General features: G+C 36.1%; 2 protein-coding genes across 3 annotated transcripts in view; one reads left to right on the forward strand and one right to left on the reverse strand.

Annotated features, from left to right (window-relative positions):
• Positions 1-720: 720 nt before the first annotated feature.
• Positions 721-12,199, reverse strand: LOC132143514 (myotubularin-related protein 7-like). 2 transcript variants are annotated; one of them, XM_059553787.1, is made up of 14 exons: positions 11,931-12,197; positions 11,247-11,360; positions 10,586-10,748; positions 9,846-10,003; positions 9,296-9,424; positions 8,977-9,111; positions 8,591-8,723; positions 8,397-8,506; positions 7,912-8,037; positions 7,730-7,779; positions 6,882-7,082; positions 3,552-3,686; positions 2,080-2,206; positions 721-1,444 (listed from the first exon to the last, which is right to left on the reverse strand). In XM_059553787.1, the coding sequence occupies exons 1-14, from the start codon at positions 11,952-11,954 to the stop codon at positions 1,118-1,120; spliced, it is 1,932 nt and encodes a 643-aa protein (XP_059409770.1). In that variant the 5' UTR covers positions 11,955-12,197; the 3' UTR covers positions 721-1,117. The 2 variants fall into 2 exon arrangements, with proteins under 2 accessions (XP_059409770.1, XP_059409771.1); XM_059553788.1 differs by having other exon boundaries at positions 1,244-1,444; positions 2,052-2,206; positions 11,931-12,199.
• A 7,527-nt stretch (positions 12,200-19,726) lies between these two features.
• The window catches only part of LOC132143515 (microtubule-associated tumor suppressor 1 homolog), a 40,247-nt gene continuing 34,244 nt past the window's right edge, over positions 19,727-25,729 (forward strand). Inside the window, exon 1 of the mRNA XM_059553789.1 lies at positions 19,727-19,960. The gene's annotated coding sequence lies outside the window, so the exon portion shown is untranslated. The remainder of the gene's footprint in view (positions 19,961-25,729) is intronic.

The following is a 25,729-nucleotide window of genomic DNA, read 5'->3' on the forward strand; positions in this document are numbered from 1 at the left end:
TTTAAAATCTACTATTGTAGCTGAAATGGTAAATCAAATGGATGTGTGAGGGATTGATTGTCTATATGTCAGTTTGCCTACAATTAAAGAAAGGGGAATTAAGTAAATGTAGTGTGCATGCCATACAGCTCTTGGTTCCATAGCCTATAGTTCTTGTTTTCACATTCCATCTAAGATTTTCTAAACACACAAGTGGGAATCATATGGTCAAAATAGGCACAGTCCAATTTCAATGAAGATATGGGCTATGAACGAAATTCTAGCATACACTATGCTGCCCTAGCATAACAGTATGCAGTGCTATATGGTCAAATAAAACTGTTGCATTACATTTCCCAACCAAAATATATATTAAAAATTAAAGCCTGATAGAAGATATTCCTTCCATTTCATATATTGCTTTGTGGGACACAGAATTTTAAGCAGTGTGTATTTTGGCCAAAAAAAGTAAATATTTGGTACGGAAGCTCGTTTTCACCATGGGATTAAAAAATAATGCAATAACGAGTTTTATCTCACAATTCAGACTTTTTTCATAATTGTAAAATATAAAGAAAGAATTTAGAGATAAGATTTTGCAATTGCCGAGTAACAAAAAGTCAGAATTGTTAGATAAATCTATGGTGGAAACAAAACAATTTGCAAGATCTAAACTCTCAAACAAAGAAAAACAGTCAGAATTGTAAGTAATAAAAGAAAATTGTGAGACAAACGGTCACATTTAACTATTTTCTTTTTCCATCGCGTGGCTGAAACAAGTTTTCATAATAATTCTGGGTTATCTGATATATGTTCTGTGTATTAGTATGAGTAGTATGGTAATATGCTGTTCTGAGGATAGCTATGGACAATGTAGACAAAAAATGACTTGACGGCTTAAAGTTTCAGAAAGTAAAATACACAGTCAAACTAAAACCTAAAATACCATACAAGAAATAAGAATTTACTATAATGAAATAAAGTCTTATCGCCAGACCATCTTAGATATGTGTACTTGTTCACATACTTAAATATAAATTCACACACAATGATAAAAAAAAAATTAAATAACATTAAAAACACAGCAGTTCCCAGTTTGGTACCCGTTACTGTGCTTTGTCACCACTTCTGTTTTAATTCAGGCGTTTGCTTTGACCACCTCGTCAGAATCAGGGTCCTTAGTGTCGTCTCCACCACTAGAGGAGTAGCTGCTGAGGTCAGCCACACCTGACTCGAAATCACTGCTGGTTGAAAGGTCATCAGGGTCACCGTTCTTGTGCTGGGCTGCTAACTGTAGCTGCAGTGTGAAGGAAGGAGTGTTCTTCTCGCTTCTTGGGGTAGTGAAGTAGTCTTGAGGGCTGCTGAGATCGCTCTCGGTTGGAATTGGACGTCGGACACGTTCAGACAACTTGTTGGTCTTCTTCCTCTCCCCTGAAGTTTTCCTTTCCTTCAGTTGGGCAAGTCTCTGTGTAACACGTTTGAAGAGGACAAGGTTGGCGAGTTTTACAAAAGAAGGAACAAATTTAATTCCAATGAGATAATGTTTGAAATCCAAACATCTTCCATTTCTAAACTGCCAAAAATGTCCAGGTTTTGGCTTTGTTTCCTAATTGACAGTCTCTCTACAGTCCTCGTACATGATACATAAACATGGAATGTTACTGTATTTAAATGTTTTTTATAGTCTTGTGTTGTATTTACTTTAATTATGATTTTCCATTTTGATGCTGGTTTCATTGTAATGTAAAGGACCCCCTCGAAAATGAGATGATGCATCTCAAGGGGTTATCCTTGAAAATAAAGAAAGAAATAAATACACATATTTGCATTGCTTTGACTATGTACAATTATGTTACATACAATAGCTGCACACTATTAGTCAAACTAGTTTTACCCAGACATTTTTGGCAATTTAGAAATCCTGACCAGCACATGTCCAGGAAAAATAGTCACCCTAATAAAATGGAACACTAGTATACAATATAGTAAACATGTAATGTGTAACTCTGCTTGAGGATGAATTTTAAATGCTTGATGTTCCAGATGTGATATTTATTCATGCATGTGTATGCCTTGTCCAGCGTCCGTCTCCCGTGGTACCTCCTGGTGGGCGCTAAGCTCCTCCTCCAATTGTTGTGACTCCTCCCTCACTGCGTTCAGGCAATCGGCTGGAGATTGGTATGAGGCCACACTTTTCTCTGCACGGCCGTACATCCCCTTCCAAAACCTAGAACATCATTTTCAGTTGATTGATCCTCTGTTGCCTAAAGTCACCCGACAAACTCATTTTATTCGCTTCCCAAAAACAAAATGCATTTTAGGCAGCAATAAAAGACTTAGGGGGGAGCTTGGTCTTGTCACTACATCATTAGAAAATGTTTACGTTGTTGAGCACAATGTGCTGTTTTATTGACTTTCTTAAGCATATTAATAGATTTTTCAGCCAATGTCATTTCGATGAATGAACAAAGAAAATTGCAGTTATCATATTTTGGTAGGCTTTTTGTATTCTCTTGATCTAGATTGCATGTTTTCACTGTGTTGGTATTTTATTTTAGTATTATTACTATTAGTATAATATTGATATTAATTCTATAGTACTATTTATTAATATTTTAAATTAGCTTTTATTTTTATATTATCAATTCACATTATTTTAAGTGTTAAAATGTGCCAGTTGGGCAGAAAAAAACTATCTTATTGTGTCTTATTGTGTTTTTTCTTGCCAAATGACAGATAGTTTGTCTTGCTTAAGTTTTGTCTTTGCAAAAACTTACTAACAACATTTTAATACTTTTTTTTCAGAAAACTTTTTCAGAAGACATTTTGCTTCTCAAGTAAATACATGTTGATTCAAAAATGTTACATATTTATACTAGGAAAGACAAACATACTTTTTTTTTTTAACAGTGTATTCAAATCTGCCATGTAGAAGTTTAGCCGTAAGTCTTTTTCATCGATGTTAAGTGTAACAAAATGGTTTAATAACATTTTTCTGTGCTGTTTTTAACAAGTAAAACTGAGTCATTGATTCACTGATCCATTCTCACACACCAACCAGATGACATACCCAAAATAGGTCTATCTTTTAATTTTCAAGACTAGTTTCCACCTAAACCTCCACTGGAACACACTTGAGGAGGCTTTTTGATCAGGAACATGGAAGCTGAAGGTTTCTTCTCTTGTTTCTTTTTCATACAGGTATCTTTGAGATTGGATTAGCCTAAATTAAATCATTAAAACTCTCTAGTGATCAAGTCAAACAACCGCTCTTATAAGGTAATAATCTTTCATTGGTGGAAATTAACAAGTGTGTTTATTCCTTGCTTAATTCGATATTGAAATAAATCAACTTCTTTTCCTTTGCTACATTGGCTTAAAACAAGCATGCACAAAGGTGTCACTGCAAGCTATTTTTTTGTCTATTATACTTTCACTTCACTTCCTTATTTTTACAGTATGGCGCGTTGTCATCTCTGAGCCAATTCCGAAAGAAGTATGACTATTTTACAACAGGAATGTGAAAGAGAGTGTAATGATCATATAGTGACAATTCAGTTCGCTTGACTTACTTGAAGCAGTAGGCAGTGGTGAGAGGTTTCAGAACACCCTGTGTCTGACTGTGGTCTATCCTGTATAGAGGGTTGGTGTATTCAGACCTGTTCTCCCATAGGTGCGGCCACAAAGAGTGTGTTCGCTCTTGTAACCTGCATAGTCCACAAAGAGAGAGACTGAGTAATGAGAATGAGTAAACTAGCACATAAACTTAATGAAACCAAGATGGTCCGATGATTACAACAAGCTACATTTCCTTTTGTTTAGAACTAGATTCTATACCACATCTATTTAAAAAATAAAAATTGAGATGAGAACAGTTTTTTTTAAGTGGGTATACTATTGGCATGTTTATCTGGTCCACTTTGCAGGTTGGTCTGGTCAGAATGCCCACTTGACGTTAAAAGACCATCTAAAGCATTTAAAGGGATGAACCATATTTTTGGTTTAAGTAATGCTATTTCTCAGACACATACTAGTTCTTCTTCTTCCACACCAAGCCATTGATCATTCTGCTTTTCACACTGCTGGCCCTAGTCAGACTTTCATCGGTGGCTTTTCCGGCCAACTGATCATGTTGAATTGGATGTGAGAGACTCTGATTGGCTGTTCGGCTTAGAGAACCAATGTAAGAGAAGAAAGTGATGAAAGCAAGCCAGGAAAAGTTAAGCAAGACTTTCCCTACATCCAATTAAGCCTAGTTCCCTACTACATAGTTGGTGGGAAACAATATGGGAGACAAGTAGTATGTCCAAATTCATAGTATTTGAAAAACAATAGGCAAAAAGTGGATGAGCTACTTCTGGTGAGATTCTGAAGTGTGCCTCTGATGAACTCTTTACTAACCCAGGAGGCCACAGGCAGGGAAGTGATGTGAGTCATGCTACTGATACTGGTAGATCACATGACAATGACAACATAAAAAAACCTGCATTGCTTACGAGACTGGCTAAATGGATGAGTGCAGAAATATGCTAATTTGACACAGTATGTAAACAGTCATGGGCGGGGCCTAAGCAATATGACATTATACTGGTCAGAAAATCAAAACGGCTTGATAGTTTATACTTTTTAGGTTTTTGGGGCATAAAAAAAATAAGAGGCGTGAACTGAGTTTTATCATTGTAGGGTGGTTGTGTCCACACACACTGGACACATTTATATCTGATGTCACCCTTTAAAGGCAGGGTAGGTAAAAAAATTTATAAAAACTTTTTTTCCAAATTTGTTTAAACTTTATTTATATATCAATACATAATTAAAATGTAAGTACTCTGAAAAAAAAGTATAAAAATCGAGTGACTGTAGACCTCTCACGACTGTTTTAAAGACAGCTCATTATTTCCATTCACTCCACCCCCTCCCTTCTGGGCTCCTTCCAAAGCCTCTACTTCGGCTCGCTAAGTAATGTTATGTTAGCTATATTACGCAGCTACGTGTGCTAATGACACATGCTTCATGAAAAAAATATGTATGATCAAAATACAAAAAGAAAGATTTACCTGTCCAGCAGAAATAAAGCCATCAAGGAGTCACTTTTCAGCCCCTTGAGTTCCCTCAGTTCTCGCCATCGCTGGAAAGCCACGCCGATATTAACTCGCGTTTTATTTCTTTGTTTATCCAAAGACTTTTTGTTCATTGCCTTTTCTTGTACTGTTTTACTGTCTTCCTTTTGCCTGGTTTGCCTTCACTAACTGCATAGGCTGGTACTGTGAATTTTGCTTGCTGTTTCTCTGCCATTGTTTTGGTATTCCTAGGATCCGTGCCTGTTGAATTCCTCAAATCAAACGTGCACGCGCAAGTGGGCAGGTCATGTGTGGCAAAAGGGTGGTTGCCATGGTTGCGAGAGAGTGACAGTCGCCTAAGCCAATCCTATGTTTCGTCCCGAAATGGAAATAATGAGCTGTGTTTAATACAGATTAAACGGTCTAGAGTCACTCAATTTTTATACTCTTTTTTACTTACATTTTAATTATGCATTGATATATATAGAAAGTTTAAACAAATTTGGAAGAAAGTTGTTTATACATGTATTACCTACCCTGCCTTTAATGGTTGTGAAGTATGCATAGTACCTACTAGGCTTAATGTGATTTTTAACCATAGACTGTATAAAAACATGGACATAGTGTCCGTGACGTCACCCATTGGTTTCCGAAGAGCATTTTTGAAGATAAAGTAGGCGGAGCCTGCAATCGCCATCTTGGCAGCGCGTCTATGGTCACTGCACGTCACTCCCGGATAATCGAAAATGGTTAAAAAGACAGGAGCTGGTTGCTGAAGCCACGCCCACCTAGCTCGACAGCATTGATGGCAGTGGCAATCCACCTGTTACTCAAGTGGCCGCACCCTTAATTATGCAGAACTTTAAGATTTAAAAGCTATATAGCTTTGCAGGGAAGTCGTGGCCTAATGGTTAAAGAGTTGGACTCGCAATCGAAGGGTTGTGAGTTCGAGTCTCGGGCCGTCAGGAATTGTAGGTGGGGGGAGTGCATGTACAGTGCTCTCTCCACCCTCAATACCACGACTTAGGTGCTCTTGAGCAAGACATCGAACCCCCAACTGCTCCCTGGGCGCCGCAGCATAAATGGCTGCCCACTGCTCCGGGTGCGTGTTCTCAGTGTGTGTGTGTGTTCACTGCTCTGTGACATTGAGAGTATACAGGGCCCAGAATTTGGTGCTACGCCCCTGAGCGCAACTTTTGGTCGAGACACAAGTGACACCACGGTTGGTTTGGTGCTTTAGGAATTCTCATAATATCACCTTAAAAATGATTTTGTTTCCCTTGCTGGATGTTTTTTTAGGGCTGCTCCGATCACGATCGGCCGATCGTTATGCGCATCTCGTCAGTAAAGCCGGTTCTCTAATCAGCAGTAAATTCCATCAGGTCCGTGATTTCACATAGAGCAGCTGTTACTACACGGAGCCATTGTTAACTGAGAAGATGCACAAATCCACTTAATTTTCAGCGTTTATTTGTGCATCTTCTCAGTTAACAACGGCTCTGTGTAGTAACAGCTTCTCTATGTGAAATCACGCACCTGAGGGAATTTACCGCTGATTAGAGAACCGGCTTTACTGACGAGATGCGCATTAACGATCGGCCGATCGTGATCGGAGCAGCCCTAGTTTTTTTGTGAACAGCATGCCAGTAAACAGACTGTGGTCCATATATACAAGAAGTAGTTGATTTCTGTCAACCAAGAACCAAGTTATCGTATGTGCTCTGACATGTTGAGCTGCAGTTGCACAAGCAGCTGGTGTGAGTAGAGGCCTGACAAATTTTGCTGATCCTGTTCCCCCCTCTTCTCTCGCTGCAATAAAATGAGCAATTATTTTATTTTTACCTCAAATCTCTCCTCTCTTTCTGGCAATTTCCGATGAAGTTTCCATACTGGCAGGAGTAGATATGTGTGTGTAGCTGTATGAGGAATCGCTCATTGAACTCAAAAGCACAGGGGAACTGCTGCATCAACTGCCACACACACTCCAGAAACTGGTCCATGACTGGAGAAACCTCCTTAGGGTCACCATCAAGGTGAGCATACCTGTAGAAGTAATAAATGAATTTGAAAATAGTAATGGTATAGCCAACCTTTCACCACTAATCTTTCCTTTCTCACAATTTCACTGGCAATTTTGGATATTCCAACTTGGTGCGTCACATTACAAATCACGCAAGAACCAGTGGTGTTTTCTGTCACAGATGTGCCAAGTATGAATGTGCACATATGTTAATTACTTCTCATGAATGAATAACAACATAAACATTACAGAAAGTTATGGCTTTAGAAGACTTTGAATATGTTTCAGTAACTGTAAGCTTTTGCTATATGGGAAAAAACAGCTTGAGCATTCTTGAAAATCTTTTCTCCTTTTCTGTTCCATGTAAGAAAATTTTCACATTTAGGGAGACTGACTATGTAACATTTCATGATTGGAGCGTAGAGACTCACTTGAAGCTTAGAGATGCAGAGCCTAACATTGTATACTGCATGACTGATGGTTTGGTCACAGTATTTGCTATGGATTAAGGAATGAGACTTTTCTTGTTTCGCATGTTATTCATGAACAACATACACCGTAGGGGAGATCCACAGAAAGCTTCAATTCGGTTATGCAATTAACTGCAAGTTGTATGTGGTGTCCAACATGTGAGGCCAGAAACATGCAGATTGAAATGAAAAACACAAACCTATGGGAAAACTTGTGTCCAAATGATACCCAGTCCTTCTCAATCAGAACCTACGAGAAACAAGACTTGTGTTCAAAATAGAAAAAAATATGTTATATATTTAGTCTTAGATTATGTTGGACTAGTACGGTTTAAAAAAAATCTAAGCAAAATGTATCAGTCATAAATGAAGTTATTATTACCATCAGTCCTTTGATAGTTCTGTAGTATGGATCCAGTAGCACACTAGCCACCGAACAGGCCTGAGCTGTTCTGTCCCACCCGTCTGAACAGTGCACCAAAACACTCACTCCCTCCTCTGCCACTGCCTGACAACATAGATATGAATGGAAGAATATGTGTGTGATCATATCATACTTATACTGTATTTGAAGATACAAATGATTCTTCAAAAATTAGTAGTTTATTCTAAGGCCCCTGTATTTATGTTCAGTTATGTCACTTTAATGGCAATGGAAAGAACCTATCCATTGCCATTAAAGTAAAATTACTGAACCTACACATAGGAGCCTGATAAAAATGTTCATTTTAAAAGAAAATTTCAAATGACATTTAGAGGCTTTTGCATCTGTACTCTTCATTTGTACTTAGGTTTTTAACTCGGATGTTTTTGGACATATTTCAAACATGAGATAATGCCATGTTTTGTTAGTAAAAAAAGTCTTGCCTTTGCAATGAAGACTCCAGCATCCAGTACAGCTTTGATATGTTTTAGCCACCCAGAGTTCTCCAGACCCCACAGGAAATCGCTCATGGAGGGAGCAGCGAGTTCACCAACTGTGGTATTTTTTTATATGGACAGCAAGTCAACACCAGACAAGTATCTGCTGGTATTAAAGTAATGCAGATTAATCACTTTACCATCTATAAGCTTCTGTTGGCTGTTCCTCATGACATGGATGTTTTCTATGCCAATGAACTGTAGTTTTATGTTAGTGTAATGGTCTTCATTTTCATAGCCCTTCCCTGCAGCACGATTAGCCATGGCATTTAGCTGGAAATCATTACAAACAGTGTTTCAATGTCACAATACTGCTGGTATTTATGATTATTTTCAAAATATCAACATTATATTCCAACATTCTGAGATGGGGGTGGGGGGGGGGGGGGGGGGTTAGCTTCATGTATTGCAAAAAAAGCCAAATGTAATGCAAAAAAAGGCCAAAGCCAACTATATAAATATATAAGTTTATATTTTTTATAAACTTATATATAAGTATATTCCTCTTTGCTTTGGGATCCCTCACCTTTGGCCTTGTGTCCACCACATACATGAACTCGCTGAGAGGGTTTGACTTCATAATGGCCTGCAGCATCAGCTCATCATCTGAGGAGCGTGCACTGAAACCAGAAAGAGGCTGACTGCTCCGGCAAATTGATGCCTAGAAAACCAATGGTGTAAGAATTTAAAAACAGAAAAGTGGGGAGGAGAAGACAAATGAAAAGACAAACAAACCAACAAGACAAATGAAAAGATTTGGCTTAACATTAAGCTTGATATAAAAAGAGAAAGTCAATATTGGGTTGATCTTGAGTTCAAAGGAGTGTCATTATTTTTGCACTCACACTGGTGTCTCTGTGAAAGTAACAGAGAACAGGAAGACGCCCTCGACTCCGGAACTTGGCACTGCCCACAATGACAGCGGGGGAGGCTGACTTTGGCACAAACAGCTCTGATGGGTAAGTGTCACTCAACTGCCAATCAGAATATTCAGATTAGAACTATTGTTTTACATTCTTGTGGTCAACAGTGGCCCTGTTTATTTAGTAACACACATTCCTAGGACTCATTCAGGACACATTTACACATGCTTTACGTGCAAGCTTCATCGAAATTCCTTAAAATATAATAATTTGCTCTGCCCCTGAGCAACTTTTCTTTTCTGTTACTGAAGAAACAAAAAAAAGAGCTATTTCTCAATTTATGTTCCATAAAAGAAAGTCAGTCATAGTTGTGAAACTACATGATCTCAAAAGTACCTCTTAAAGCACAGTCTTCTACCTTTATTTTTCACAGTGTAATTTAAGACACAAACACTGATCTCTGAAATTTTGTGGAAAATGAAATCATGGTTATTGACCCTGAGCATGAACAGGCATTTGATCAAATACTTACTCTGTACTCATGATTGGCTGCTGTGACCTGCCAGAGGTTGCGGGGTATTCCCATTCGACTGAATTCTGCCTTCAGGTCGATGAAGCCCCATGCCTTTTCCCTTAACTCTTTATCCAGGTTGGGGTTTAAAGAGAAACAAAACAGCTCTCCGTAGCTTTCTGCACATAAGACATTAGTAAGGGAGGGACATTAATGAGTGTGTAGCTCTCATGGGTGAAATTCTCAAACTGCGTAGAATTGTGCTCTGACGTTGTTTGAATTTCACAGACAGTGTATTTTCATAATGAACTGTGATGACCTTGGATTGTCAAAGCAAAAAAGACAGTATTCACTTTTCACAGAATAAAATGCAAATATATGGAACATTATTCATGCTTCGCCAAATCATGTGATGGTCCTTCATCTAGGACCTTGTGCACATCTCTATACGAGTGTTGGCCTTGTTTTATGGATTGGAAAAGCCACTTGATTAACAGTCAGATTAATTAATTAAGTCATAAATCAGATTTTGGTACTTCAAGTAGATTCTTACAGTATATTATCACCATAGTTTTTTTTGAAAGGATATATTTTCTTTCTGATCATTGAAAAAAATTATAAACACTGTACACATTTTCAGATTTTAATACTATATAATATGAATGAAAGCAAGCATGTATTTAGCATTCCACTATTTAAGAACAGTCTGAAAGCATCATGTTTAGTATTCACAACTGTGATTTTTGCTCGTTTTTCTTTACCTGGGCGTGAAAGCCGGGTGAGGCAGGCCAGCACATCTAAACAGTCCTTCTCCTGTGGGATCAGCAGTCGGTAAACGTGGAAGTTCTTACAGCGGATAAAGATAGGACTTCCTGATGAGTTTGTTGGGAGTCTCTCCACATTGTATACCAAACTGTGCAGGACCTAGTGAAGCAAGAGAGATCCTTAGTGGCTGAGAAACTCTGGATTCATATTCATATTTTTAGAACTTTCTTGTTTAGACATAAAGATACACAGTAAGTTCTAAATTATTTTTTAGAAGATATCACCAGATAATGAATTAACTCAAATTATGGTAAAATATCACCAGTTAAAGAATTACCCATTTAAATATATATATATATATATATATATATATATATATATATATATATATATATATATATATATATAAACACACACTCTCTCATGTTAAGTGGTATTTTACTACTCAGCTCTTTAGAATTGGATATATTTAACTGAAATTCAACTGCTTGATTGCTTGTATCATTTCAAAATATGAGTAATGTCAATGATAAACAGACAAACACAGATAAATCCATTTTCTGTTTTAAATTTAGATTTAGCCAAAAAAATTAAATAAATAAAAAATAAAAGAAGGAAGAAGATTGATTGTCTATATGAAAGGGTTTCAATTCTTACCCAGGTCTCTTTAAGGGCCTCTGAGTTCTCTACAAATATAGTGTGAGTAGAGGAAAGGTATAATGTTCCCACCATAGATTTCCTCGGACTCACAATCATACGCACATTTTCCACCTGAAAGAAAGCAACATACAATATTTATTTAATTTAATTTATTTTTTTCTAAAAACCAACCTTTTACATTATATGTTATCAATAGTAACAGGATGTCAATTATTTCACAATCATAAGACCAAGCTTCTCTTTTTTTCCCCAGCTTGACATTATTCTAAAACATTCAAGTAGTATTATGAAATGAAGTATACCTAGGGACAGATCACGTATGTACTTGTCCTAACCTTGAATACATTAAAATCCTAAAATACCATACCACAGAGAAGGTTTATTTTTTTATTTTTTTTATGAAATAGTAAGATCTGCTGAGTCTCATGGTGCATCAGCAGTGCTGAGGCTGAACCATTATTCAGATCTTGTTACAATGCACTAGATGGGGGCTGCGCTGTGGCCTATCACTGGGCATATTCCGTAAAAACATTTATTTTCACAGAAAATTCAATCGGTAAGCAAATATTACGTTTTAAAAAGCATGTCATGCAAAACGAAAGCGATCAAGAGGATGACCTCTGTATTGCAAGCGTTTATTAAATACCCGTACAGAAAGGACACCAGCAGTAACGTTAGTACCTTTGGTGTTCTGATGTGCTCCATCCTAGAGACGCCTGTCCAAATGATGCGCAGAAAATTAATCCGGACCGACCGGGGAATCGGGTCTTTTTCAGGTCAGAAAAACAGAGCAGTTCGTCGCAGTTGGTTAAAATAATATCATTTGATAATGGGATGGACCGCAGGTACTGTAACTCAAACCATGGCTCTGGTCTAAGTGTAGAGATTCGAATGCGCTCAGACTGGTACACGGTGGACAACACAGAGTGCACACGCACGCTTCGAATCCTACTATGGCGAAGAACTGGCTCATGAATATTAAGTAAATTGTGTGACGTTTGTCCAATAGTTTTCTCTGATTGGTTGACAGACAGACAGCGAAAGGTGTGCTCTAGTCAGATGGCGAATGAACGATTCTCACTTTGAGGAAGGTTTGGGTTATTCGTTTTAATGAAGGTACGTGAATGGACGCTTTAGGAAGGTAACCAAGCAACGTCACTAAGAACTATTCAACATTTATGACCCAATCCCTCGCCGTAGTAGGATTTGTATTTCGTATTACCTTGGATTATTCACAACAGCGCACGCGCAAGGATCCCCTTGGGGTCTGTATCCCCACGCTGAAATATATAAACTATTGCCCTTGAAATGAATCAAGACTAAGGACAAGGTGATAGATAATGGTTGTATTTTAAGAAATACTCTATATAATGTTCTGAATAAAGATATATAGCATTTGCATATCTGTATTGGTTATTATATATATTATAATTGCGTGTTTCCATTATTTAAGCGATTTACAATGGTAATTAACATCTAAAGTTGATTTCCAGTCACACGATTCACAGAATCAATCACAGAGTTACAATTGCTGGTCACACAGTTTTGTCCTCTATCATGTTATTTTCAGACAAGCATTATTGAGCTGATGCATACGTTTTGTAATATAATGGTGCCAAATGTTTCACAATTCAAAATGACCCTTGTCATATGATTCTTTCAACATTCAAAACTTCTTTCATTTTATGATTATCATTTTCATACAAAAATCTTGATTTAAGCGATTACGATAAATGTTGTTGTTTATTGTGTACAGGTTTGTCCAGATGGTGGCGACAAATTACAGCTGTGAAGATTTGTGAAACAGCGTGGCTCGAGTCACCCCAATGTTTACACGTGCACTTTACATTTGGTAACGTTTTATTTATATAATTTATTTTAATATATATTTTATTTTTTTACTTAAGCTAAGTTTAACATTAGTTAAAAATTAACTACCCATCTATTGGTCAGGTTGTTATCTGTCCAGTTTTACTTTGATCAATGTCAGAGGAGACGCAGTTGTTTATCAAAGCTGATTTTTTTTGGTTGAGTTTTTTTTTTTTTTTTATGACTAGATTAACTCTTGCTAGTCAAATTTCTCCCTAATAATTCCCTTACTTAACCCATTATTATAATGGGACAGAAATTCATAATAAAACAGCTTCGCTCAACACTGGAAAACTGGGACATCATAGGTTATGTAGCGACCTAGTTTGGCATGTCCTTCTTTTTTTCTTTTTTCTTTTTTTACATTTATTGATTATGACTGATTGTTTTAAATGCTTACTTTTTTCTTCCCCCAATATTGTTTTTTTACGTCTGGTAAATAGGAGACAAATGGAAATACAGAAATTAATAGAATCATATGACAAAATATATTAATTTTGAACACTTTTTCATGGATTCATATATCCATATCGATTAATATATCAAAGTGTCATTTCATGTTTGTTTATTTTTTTCAAGAATTCAGGCTTATAATATAGAGTTTTACAGTATTGTTCACATTTACCGAAGACCAAGAATAAGGCATATAGTTTAATGTGTTATGGTCACCCAAACATGTATGTATGTAAATAAATAAATACAAAGTTTGTTTTAAATGGCATAGAGTGGATCAAAATAATTTTAGCCATTTGTGTAAAAGCCTTTAAAGGGGTCATACGATGTTGCTAAAAAGAACATTATTTTGTGTATTTGGTGTAATGAAATGTGTTTATGCAGTTTAAGGTTCAGAAAACATTATTTTCCGCATACTAAACATTATCTATGCCCCGCCTTCTGAAACACTTAGATTTTTACAAAGCTCATCAGTATGAAAAGCGAGGTGTGCTCTGATTGGCTAGCTATCCAGTGCATTGTGATTGGTCGAATGCCTCAAGCATGTGACGGATATGTTACGCCCCTCAGCATTGTGATCAGACTGTGATGCATGTCTCAGTCCGAATAATAGCATGACAAGACAAAAACAATAAAACCCATTACAAACAATCCATTTGTTGCATCCACTGGAGACATAATTAATGATTATGACTTATACTGTGTTTTTACCCCGTTGCGTTGCATCGCGCCAAGTAAACATAAAACCATGTCTGCATTTGTGATCAGAGAAATGACTAAAAACAAGCTTTACTCTACACTGCTCAAAACTCGTGTTTGAAACATCAGTGGCAAATCCTTTAAACATGTAAATGTACTTACAGACTGTGAGTCAGAACAGCTGGCATTGTAATCTTCTCTCCCAGGATCAGGAAACATCCTCCATAAAATGTGCTGCACACATCTGAATATTTGGGTTGAACTATTCTGGAACAGTGTTGTAAATACAACTTAACCACTGATTTAGTCGTGTCCTCTTTTGGAAGGCCAAACAAAAGTACTTATAAATACCAAATAATGTTCTTAATCTCTGAGCTAAACAATTCTCTTTTGTTTAATTTGAAAAATATATATTTTCAGACTTTCCTCAAACTCACTTATTGAACGTTTCTGTGTCGAACTGGTCAATAAAGCCACAGTGTTGTGTTTACACTTTTCAGGGTAATCATTCTACAGATGGTTTACTTAGTTGTCTCTACAGATGAAGATGAGAAAGTGCCTGTGGCTGCAGTTTTAAGAAAATACTCCAGCTGAGGCTCCAGTCAGAGCTTCCTGAAGGCCATGATAGACAGCTTGCTGTGGCAGTATCTTTTCTCTGACACTCTGCTTTAACAAGAGAAGACAAGAAACAGAACATAGTTGCTTACACTTGGTCTTCTTTTCTTGGTCCTCCTTTCTCAGTGATGTAGAAACCTAAACAGTTTTGAAGTGTATTCACAAATTCAATTGCATACAAAGGTGCTTGGTAAGATTTTTATTTTCTTATACTCACCATTCACTTGAGTAAAAACGTGTTAAACATCAAAATGGTGAAATAAAAATTAAATTTTGAAATAACTATTTAACTTATTATTATGTTATAAAATGTAATTTATTTCTGTGATGGCAAAGCTGAATTTTCATGAGCATTTAATTTGGTGTCATCATATTTATTAACAGAATCACTCATACTTAATGACCTTAATCAGGGGAGATGCCATATTGAATTTAACACAGATGAAAATGAGGCTGTGAAGGAAGACTTGCAGTCTTTACTCTAAATGGAGTTGTGAAACTTATGTAATTCCTACACACTCTTATGGAGTTTTTGTCTGCTTTTTTATTTTCCAGAAAGATGTTTCAGCTGCACAATCAGTATGTTTTTAAACAACAATACATTCCAATGAACACACAGTACTTCTATCCCTCACAGCCTCGTTTTCATTCCTGTCTAAAATTAAACATGGCACCATACTGACTTAGGTCTATTATATTGTATGCAGGGTAAATTCATTTAAATTGATTGACCAGATAATGTTGGAATGCCATTTTTCTATATTTGACATGTGGGACTTGATTTTTCTGGTCTTAGTTTGCTTATGGGGTGACGTGTGCACTGTCCATCTTGACATTCTATTTTTAATTATAAAGATTATATATTATTAGTAAACACATGAATCTCTAAAAATATCATGAATGTTATATTGATGGCCTCTTTATTAAAATATGCAGACATATGCAAATTATTTTATTGAAAAAAGGGCATCTCTGTGCTCTAGATGATTTTTCATAAACCTACCTGCCTTCACTCACTATGTAAGTGAATTGTTTTTGGTTGAGTAAAGGTTATTAGTAACTCTATCTGCTGAAGTCTGTGGTGAGGTTGAATGTCTATGTTTACGGGCCCCTAAAAGAGTGCTGATGTTTCTATATAAGTTACTAGTCTAATAGAGGGCGCCTGGGAAAGATATGACCTTCAGACTGCTGGAACATATGCATGGGTGGTCAGGTTAGTGTCTGAGCTTCCATTCTATGTTCAAGTGAAGATGGATGCTGCTATTTCTTTCCTAAATGCATCAATCAAATACCTTTTTAAAAAAACTGAGATTGGACCTAAATGACTATTGTCCATGTATAAATCTAGGTATCAATTTATTTCTATCTATTCTAAAACAGAATAGCTATTGAATGTGTATGGGTGTGTTAAAATGCTTTGGACAGATAAAGAGTGAAATTAAAGCCCTGCTATCTACAATGTTGGCTCAGTGTACCACACAAAAACACACACACACACACACACACACACGCACACACACACACACACACACACACGCGTTTGTTTTTGTGAAAAGTGGGGACATCCCATAGGTGTAATGGTTTTTATACTGTACAAACTGTATATTCTATGGCCCTTCACCAACACTAACCCTAACCCTCACAGGAAACTTTGTGCATTTTTACTTTCTCAAAAAAACTCATTCTGTATGATTTATAAGCGTTTTGAAAAATGGGGACATGGGTTATGTCCTCATAAGTCACCCTCTCCTTGTAATACCTGTGTCATACCCATGTCATTATACAGAGTTGTGTTCTGATATGTCATAAAAACAACACACACACACACACACACACACACACACACACACACACACACACACACACACACACACCACACATCACAAGTGTGTCCAGGTTTGAAGTGCTGTCCTGACTATGAAAACAGATTCACGACATAGTTGCACAAAACCACTTAAATATGGATCTCTGTTTTTATCTCATATGACATTTTAATTATTAGGTTAGGAATTATGAATATATGATATATATTATGAATCTGCACTTACAATATATCAAATTATCAACACATTTACAGTCCTACGACACTTTATGTGCTTCTTTTTCAATTCTAAATTTTACTAATTTTTTTTTTTACATTTTAAAAGTGAACTGTGAGTAAAGATTTGCATTTAAAGGTTATTTTAATTTCAGCAAATATTGGCATATATACTGCCACCCTTTCATATATATATATATATATATATATATATATATATATATATATATATATATATATATATATATATATATATATATATATATATATATATGTATATATATCTATATATATTTATTTATTTATACACACATTCATAGTTAATAGTAGCGTTTGATATGCCAAAGTGCACATGCATTGACATAAAGCATTTTTGTAGGTCCAAGTGAAACCTTTGTCTGCTTGACTATTTGCCCACTTCTGTATTGTCAACTTGACTAAAAGTGCTGATTTGTTTTCCCAAATGATCCTGATGTTGGTTCTCTGGAACACTGCAAATATCAAATTTATCTTTAACCTGATAACATGACCAGGTCAAGCATTTATTGCACATCCATGACTCCTGTGTCTGAGCTTATGTTAAAATGTATGCAAATGTGCTGTTTGCTTGTGTGGTCTAAGCTTAAAAAGACCCAGAGGCAAACAAACTGTTCTAAGCAGAATTCTTTGAAACAATATGGTCCTTAGTCTCTTTACAAGTGGTCTGCTTGTCATCTCTCAAAACGGTGCTGAACACATTGAAGGCAAACAGAAATATGGACTTTGTTCTAACAGTCTATTTAAGAGCAGTTAAACACAGTTACTCAGCACTCTGATATCATGTATCTCAATGTCAGTGGTTACAGCTGTGGTTATGGTTGCTGGCTGGGCTTTGTGTGTGTCATTGAAATTGTGTTTTTCCACACAATGTGTTATGCTTTTTTTTTCACTTTTTTTTCATGCTGAATGATGTTGGGAGTGAGATTGTACGTTTACAAGTAAATAACTACTTGACTGTGATATGAAGTGGACAGGACAATATCTTTCCACAACTTAATTCTTCACTGAATCTATTGACAATTTTTTTTGGTTTGTTTGTGTGTATGTTTTGTCTCAGTGCTTGTCAGCAGTGTTTTCCTGGCGTCTAGTATGAGTTTATCTGGAAAAAAAACAGCTGTAAAACTGAAGATACCGTAGTCTATTATTGACCACAGTTCAGTGATAAGTCCGCTGACTAACCACTATTTAGTTGATAGCAAGCCAGACTATCATACTTGTTGGTATGCTATTTTGACTTGCGCCAGCAAGCAATCACCCGGGACACCCCAGCAACCATATAGCATTCTGCCAAAACCATTGAGAACACTTAAAAAATAGAAAAATGGTATTTTGTGCAATTTAGTCTTCAGAAGTGCAATTTATCATTTGTTTCAGTAAATAAATAAGTATATTTTGCTGTACCAATTCAAGTAGACAGTATAGTGTTACAAATATGACAGAGTGAACTAATCAGCATTTGTACGTTTATTTATTATTATTATTATTTATTTCTATTTCTTTATAAATGTCAGAGTCAAAAGTTCTTCAAGATTATTAGTTTTTAGAATAAAAAACATGGAGACTTTCTGTATATTGACGAATTTGGTGAAACAAAATGGTTTTGTCTAAATGGTTTTGACCATGATGAAAATCACTATATTCAATATACTGTAAAAAAATAAAATAAAAAATAAAAATGGGTTTAGTGGGGGGTTCTCACCAAGGCTGCATGTAACAGTTATATTATTAAATATAAATTATCTTTCTTTTCTATTCTAATATATTTCATTTTTTAACTTAGTTTCATTTGTAATTTTATTTTAACATAATTTATTCATGTGATGGTAAAGCTGCATTTTCAGCAGTCATTGATCCAGTCTTCAGTGTCACGTGGTCCTTTGGAAAGGATCATTTCTTATTATTATCAATGAAAACAGTTGTGCTGCAGATTTTTTTTTCTTTTTCTGGAAATCTTGATACATTTGCAGGATTCCTTGATGAATACAAAGTCGAAAGAACAGCATGAAATAGAAATCTTTTGTAACATTAAAAATGTTTTACTGTCAAAATTGTATCGATTTAATGCATACTTTTGGAATAAATTATTTAATTTAAAATTGAAATGCTAGTGTACCAATAAAGTAAAAGTAAAAGACAATGACTTGTTTTAGTTCATAATGTGTATCACACACTCTCCAGAAGAACTGTGAACTCAACAAACATGCATTTGGCTGGATTATCACTGTTAATCTGAACAGATTTGTGTGGGTTTTTAATCTCCCATTTTGAGTTAAGACCAACTGTAGTAAAACTGGATCATTTTACATCGTCTTTTGTTTGTCATATAGTCGCTATCTCTATCATTCACCAGGTTCAAAACTTAACAGACAGACTCAATTTCTTCAAACGAGAATTTTGGCTGCTTAGCAATCATGCATTCTGATACTCACAGGAGGGCCCCTTATTTCCTTCAGAAGTTGTAGCCATGAGGAGGTAATATGCCCACCCATTTACACACACATACACAGCCATTCTTAGTCAGCAGTGAACTTTGATTTCTCTGACACATAGAGAAAACCCCAACAGGGTTGACATGAAAACCCCAGCAGCCGTTAATAGTGTTTAATAGAGATCCTTTTTGTGGTTGTATTGTGTTTTTATGGAATATTGCATTGGCTGGCATATTCATAGGGTTCTAGGTAAGGGGAGGAAAATGCATTCCAGGGCTACCTCGGAGAAGTCACTCACTCTCTGATACACACACACACACACACACACACACACACACACACACACACACACACACACTTCTGGTTGGTTCCTGCGGCAGGGTTTTGGCTGCAGCTGAAGAGAGAGAGGGGAGGGGTCTCTCTGTCTCCGCTCTGACTGAAACTGCTCTCTTGCAGTGCTTTTGCTGGCAGGATCGAATGAAACGGGACGTTCTGTCCGGGACAGGCTTACCTGTGGAAAATGTGCGTTTTGATACAATGAGGACTGATTCAAAACACTTGAAAAGCAGGTATGTCTTCGGTGTCATATTTATGTCATTTACTGCGTAGTTGCATGAGACAGCCTCTAACTTTTCTTCAGCTCCATGTAGGCGAGGGATGTTTTTATCGTTTTCCATTCAGCTGGGTCTTTTTCACAGTCTAATAACTTATATTAGGATAAGAAGGTACGTTCTTGGAGCTAAGAATTTATTTATATTGCGATTTTGTTTTTAATACCTTGCATCCCCAATCCATGTATTTGTATGGTGCCACAACAATTACATGTACAGTTATATAATGTAATGTTGATTTGTTTGCGCATGTGATGCTGGTATTGATAAGTGTTCGTGGAACCCGAATCACTGCTGTATATATTAATGATGAAGTTATTTGAGCACATCCTCTTTTTGGATGCTTTCCAGCACTCTTTGACATAACCAGGGTGATCTATAGATCTGTTGACACGTTACCTTGGACCAGTATTGCATGCACCAGCACCAAAGTCGAAATGTGCCAGACACCATCACTGCTTTAGAGGGACGTGACTCTTTGTGTGTTGTAAGATTATTTGCTCTAGTGAGCACAGTATATGCACCTGCCCTTTATACCTTACCTTACCTTACCTTACCTAGCCTAAAACGATTCATAACCACCTTTTTGCACTTAATTGACCCAAAACTGTTGTCAGCTCTTTTACTAGAGTACTATAAAAATAATATGACAATATAAAAATTTGAAATCAGAATAGGAGTGCTGTAGAGGCTTGTGGGTGTTTTGGTATGGCAGACACTGCTAATGACGAAGTACAGCTCATCTCTATGGCAACTGTTTGGGAACGAGAGAAATCCAAGTTGATGGTGCCTGTTACCTGCCTGAGAGGATTCTGAGACAAACTTATAATTTACTAATCAGTATATCTTATCAGTATTAGTATATCTCTGTGTTTAGAAACAGATGGCTTCAAACTGTGGTTTTCTGTGAAGTTATCTTAAAGGTGACATATCATGAAAATCTGCCTGTTTCAATGTGTGTAAGTGCTATAATCGGGCCAATGGTGCATCTACAAGCGACAATGGTGTACCAGTTCTAACTGTTCTGTCTTTGGATGCAGTGACGAGCACAGAAAACTATTTAGAATGACAGCCGGTAAACAGATATGGCTTTAAAATGCATGGTTTGGGCACCATAGACATGATAATCAAAATCAAACAGATGTTAATTATTAGAATCTGAGCTGTAAAGGCACATATTCTGTAAAATGAGACAGGGAACAGCAGCTCATTTGCATTTAAAGATACATGCAAGAAAACAGCGTGTTTCTGCTTCCACACAAAACAGGCTTTTTCAAAATGATATAATACATGATATGTGGGGTATTTTGAGCTGAAACTTCACAGACACATTCTTGGGACACCTGAGACTTATATTATGTAAAAAGGGGCATAATAGGTCTCCTTTATTATTTTAAGATTAAAGTCATAATGAGACTCAAAATGTGATCAGGTGCAATAACAGCTGATGAGCACAATCAAACTTATTTTGTTGTAGTTTAATTCTGCTATACCACATATCGATTTTGCATGTAGTTCTTCTTATTTCCCATTTGTTCTGCTAAAATAAATTTTTTTATGTTGAATGTGATAAAAGCTGAGTTTAGCCACAAAAATGATTAGTTAGAATGACTAAATTCATCAGTATGACTGAGCTGACATAACTTAACAACTATGTGTGTGTAATAAGCCTATCATAATCAATTTTGTGCAGCCACACAGATTAAAATGCTTTTTTCATCGCTGTTCTCATGTATTGAAAGTGGTTCATCTTCCTTATTAAGATGTCATCATTCTAGCCATGAGCCTTATTTACGGTTGCATGTTTTTTAGTTTTTTCCATTTGTATGCAAATAAATGAATACATCCCTGTTTCAGAGTATAGATGGTATTTCATTAGTTACAGTATTTTATTTTGTATTATATAAACCAACATATATAGAGATTCAATGTCAAAATGTACAAATAACTAAACAATTATTCTTTTGAAAATAATACAAAAAACAAATAAGATCTGTATTAAAGATAACATTATTACGCTTGCTAGAAAAAAACAACAACAACTAAATAAATATCTACTGAACCACAGTCCTTTGACTTTTACTTCAGTAATGATTGCTTAAGAATTCAAGCACCAGTAAATCTGCAGTTCTTTCTTAATATGTTTGACATTTCTTCCAGTCAATTTAGGGCCTATGTAGAGTTGTGCAAATCTGGACTTGATGCTGAAGCATTAGAATAAGCCTATGAGATCAGTTTTGGCACCAAGTGCTACTATGGGGAATAAACACCTTTTCAACTGCTGTAGCACCAGCCAATCAAAAAGCCTGCTTATGCTCAGCTATGCAGTATAATTACACAGTATGGAGAGTGATATAGAGACGCAAAGGAAGTCACAAAAGAGTATTTTATGGAGATAGTATTTTATTCCATTCACAGAGGAATTTTTATTCTCACTGTACAAAGACACTCCTTGCTTAAATATGTTTATTAGTATTGCTCTGCTTGTGCAATGCAACCAGACTGTTATCAGAATGCATACACCAAGTTATCACACATGCCACGTGCAAAGTCCTTATACTCTTGGGTTTGTGTTGTGTGGAGCACTTTTTAATGGAACAGCTTTAGACCACAGGCTATGTCTACATTTAACTGACCAGGACACTTAGACAGGTGTCTGCACTATGATAGAGAGAGAGAGTATTTTGGGCCTGAGTCTATTTTTAGCTCTTAAATGGGAGGCGGGAAGAGAAATAAAACGTTAAAGAATTACCAAGTTGCTGAATTAAAATGTGCATTTCTGAATGAAATAGATGATTTTGTTAGGGTTTTGTGTTATGCAAAAGCGATTGTTAATAGGAAAAGTATAGAGGAGACTGATGTTAGAATGAGAAAGAGAGAGACCAGTATGAAAACTGAGACACTGTTGCATAATCGCTCCTAGCATTTTGGAAAGAATAACATTTATGTGGAGGTGTAAATGCCCACCTTAATAATTGATGTTGTTTATTCAAGTCGTCATCTAGCTGTGGTCATTTTGCTCAGTCTTTCAGTCATATAAGGACAATAGTGGTTGCAAATATAAGAAATGCATTTGTCTCATTTTGAGCAGCCTAAATTTGAACAATGCTAGAAGTGGCCAAAAATAATTTCAATTCTAAAAGCTTTGTCAATTTATGTGTAGGTGGTTTAAAAAGACACAGCAGCCTTTTGTCATCACATACTGAAATATTTTCATTCTAGGTCATCAGCGTAATTCCTCATTAATGGAAATACTCACCTAACCGTGTTACAGAAAGGCTGCAGCTCCCAAATGATGCATATTAACCTAGGGAGTTATGCAGGTGCTAAATATGTGAGATGATGCTACAGAAGCTGTGCAGAAATTTGATCAGATGTTCTGTAAGGTTATAGAGGTGTTGTCATTTTAGCTCTGGGAAAAGCAAATGTATTGTGTATCACATTGACTCTTTGGAAGGTCATACTGAAACTTAAGTCCATGGTTTTCTGATACAGCTCGGTATTACTGATTATATAAGTTCATGGGACATCCTCTGTTGTTGCTGTGGCCCTAAAGGCACTGAGGAGTGTTCTATAGATCCACTCGGTTCAGTCCTAGAACATCATATTCATTTTCTGGATCATTCTGTCAGGGAAAAAGCATTAGCCACCCTTCGCTTCACTGTTGTTTTCACCCAGAGGGCCAGTGGGCAAAAAGAAAACTGGGTTGATGTCAGTCATTCACTGGTGTGACGATGCCATAAAACACCATCCTGATTTAAATGCATGTGCCACTGCAGATTTTTGAGCCAGGTGGATTTAGAAAGCAGCTTCTAAAACTATTAGCATGTTTGATTATTAAGTGTAAGCACAGTTATTGTAGGAAAAATCACACATCTAATGTCAAAATATGTTCAGTCAAAGTAAGTAGCATGCATAGATCAGTTGCTTTAACTTAAACTGATTTTTGCTGTTCTTCTCCGTACATTCAAGTTGCCCATTGTTGATCTCATTATAGTTACAAATAAAGTGAGAATTTGTTGAATTTTTGTGAATCTCTATACATTTATTTGTGGATCATACTCTATACATTTGGAATAATGGAACAAAAGTAACTGTTCCAAAAAGCAAACTCTATTTTTTAACAACAAAACATAGTCTTACTCTTTGCATATTTTATGTTTGTTACTTTAGTTAGAGTTTAGTTAGTTTTTTCTAGTAGTAAGAGACAATTCCTTGAGATTTTTAGCTGTGTATCTCTAGGCTTGAGTTTTGTGAACTTTCTGTCCCAGCGTGATGCTCGCTCAGAGTTATTTCAGTTGACAGGCATGCAGCGCAGCACAACAGGGCTCACTTTGCTCGTCATCTATTGCGTTGTGTATAGCACACATAAATGTGTAGGGCACGCTGCAAATCTGCTGGGTTTATGGAGACCACGACAGTGAGTATAGAGAAATATGACATGTCTTGTAACCTCACATTTGTTCAGTTGATACCTCACTCTCATTCTCTTCACACCCCGGGGGTTAGTAGGACTGACCCTAACACAGTATGAAATCATTGCTGCAGTATGCTTCTCTCTGTCACACTCTCTCCCCTTTCTCTGTTTGGCTATGTGTCTCATCTCTCTGATAATCTGGGTAGAAAGACGGTAAACCAAGTGTTATTATCAATCTCAGAAGATTATAGAGGCCTTGGACAACCCATGTTACACAGACAGAGAGAGCTATGCAGGCCAGGGTCATGTACTTCATGCTCAGTATCCCACTGCTCTCTGATCTGAGCACAGTGGGAAACAAGAAAGTGTTGCATAATATCGTGATCACTGAATGGACATCTATAAACAGGGCTGTTGATTGTACCGGAGTAGCTTTAAGATTTAGTTAAATCATTTGTAGATTCTAGTAATTGTGAACATTGTGAAATATTATTACAAATGAAAACATCTGTTTTCTATGTGAATATATTTTTTTATGTTTTTTGTTTTTGTTTTACTTTTTTTGTGGAGCCATTACTTCAGTTTTTATTGTCATGATCCTGCAGAAATCATTCTTATATGTTGAATTGTTGCTCAAGATTCATTTCATATTATTAGTGTTGAATACAGTTTGTGCAGTGTTTTTATTTTTATTTTTTATTTGATCAATAAAACTTTCGAATGAACAGCGATTATTTGAAACAGAAGGGTTTTGTAAGATTATAAAAGTCTTTACTGTCACTTTTAATTAATTTAATGTGTCCTAATTCTGAATAAATAATTAATTAATTTAATAAAAATCTTACTGACCCCAAACTTTTGAACGGTAGTGTATTTAACCACAAAAAAAATGGTTCCTTGAATCAGCATGTCTCTTCCCATTAATGCGACTTTTCAATCGCCACTTACTAACAATAGCAAATAGCAAATCATTGTTTTGTGATGTGTAGTAAAGGCTATATTAGTTATTTTAAGTCTCTTGATTGAAAATATGTCAACACAGGAAAGAAAATTACTTTTATCAAAATACTTTCATTGGGGGTTTTTTGTCCCTAGAAGTATACCCTAAATATCAGTTCAACAATCTGATTCATTGTGTACATGATATGTTGAGAGGTCTAGCCAGGTATCAAATAAACATATAAAGTATCATGTTATATAACAATTATTATGAACATTGTTTGTTCAACATTTCAATAGTTTTAAAGGTGAAGATGATCAGACTTTGTCATCAACTATGTCCATATTTGAGATATAATTATATCTCTCTG

Source organism: Carassius carassius, chromosome 7, assembly GCF_963082965.1.
Source record: "Carassius carassius chromosome 7, fCarCar2.1, whole genome shotgun sequence".
Taxonomy (NCBI): Eukaryota; Metazoa; Chordata; class Actinopteri; order Cypriniformes; family Cyprinidae; genus Carassius; species Carassius carassius.

Excerpts from the sequence above, each read along its gene's own strand:
- LOC132143514 (XM_059553787.1), bottom strand. The coding sequence starts at position 11,954 with ATGGAGCACATCAGAACACCAAAG. Across the intron at positions 7,780-7,911 it reads GAACTATCAAAGGACTGATG|GTTCTGATTGAGAAGGACTG; the intron begins GTAATAATAACT and ends TGTTTCTCGTAG. Across the intron at positions 7,083-7,729 it reads GGACACAAGTTTTCCCATAG|GTATGCTCACCTTGATGGTG; the intron begins GTTTGTGTTTTT and ends TTACTTCTACAG.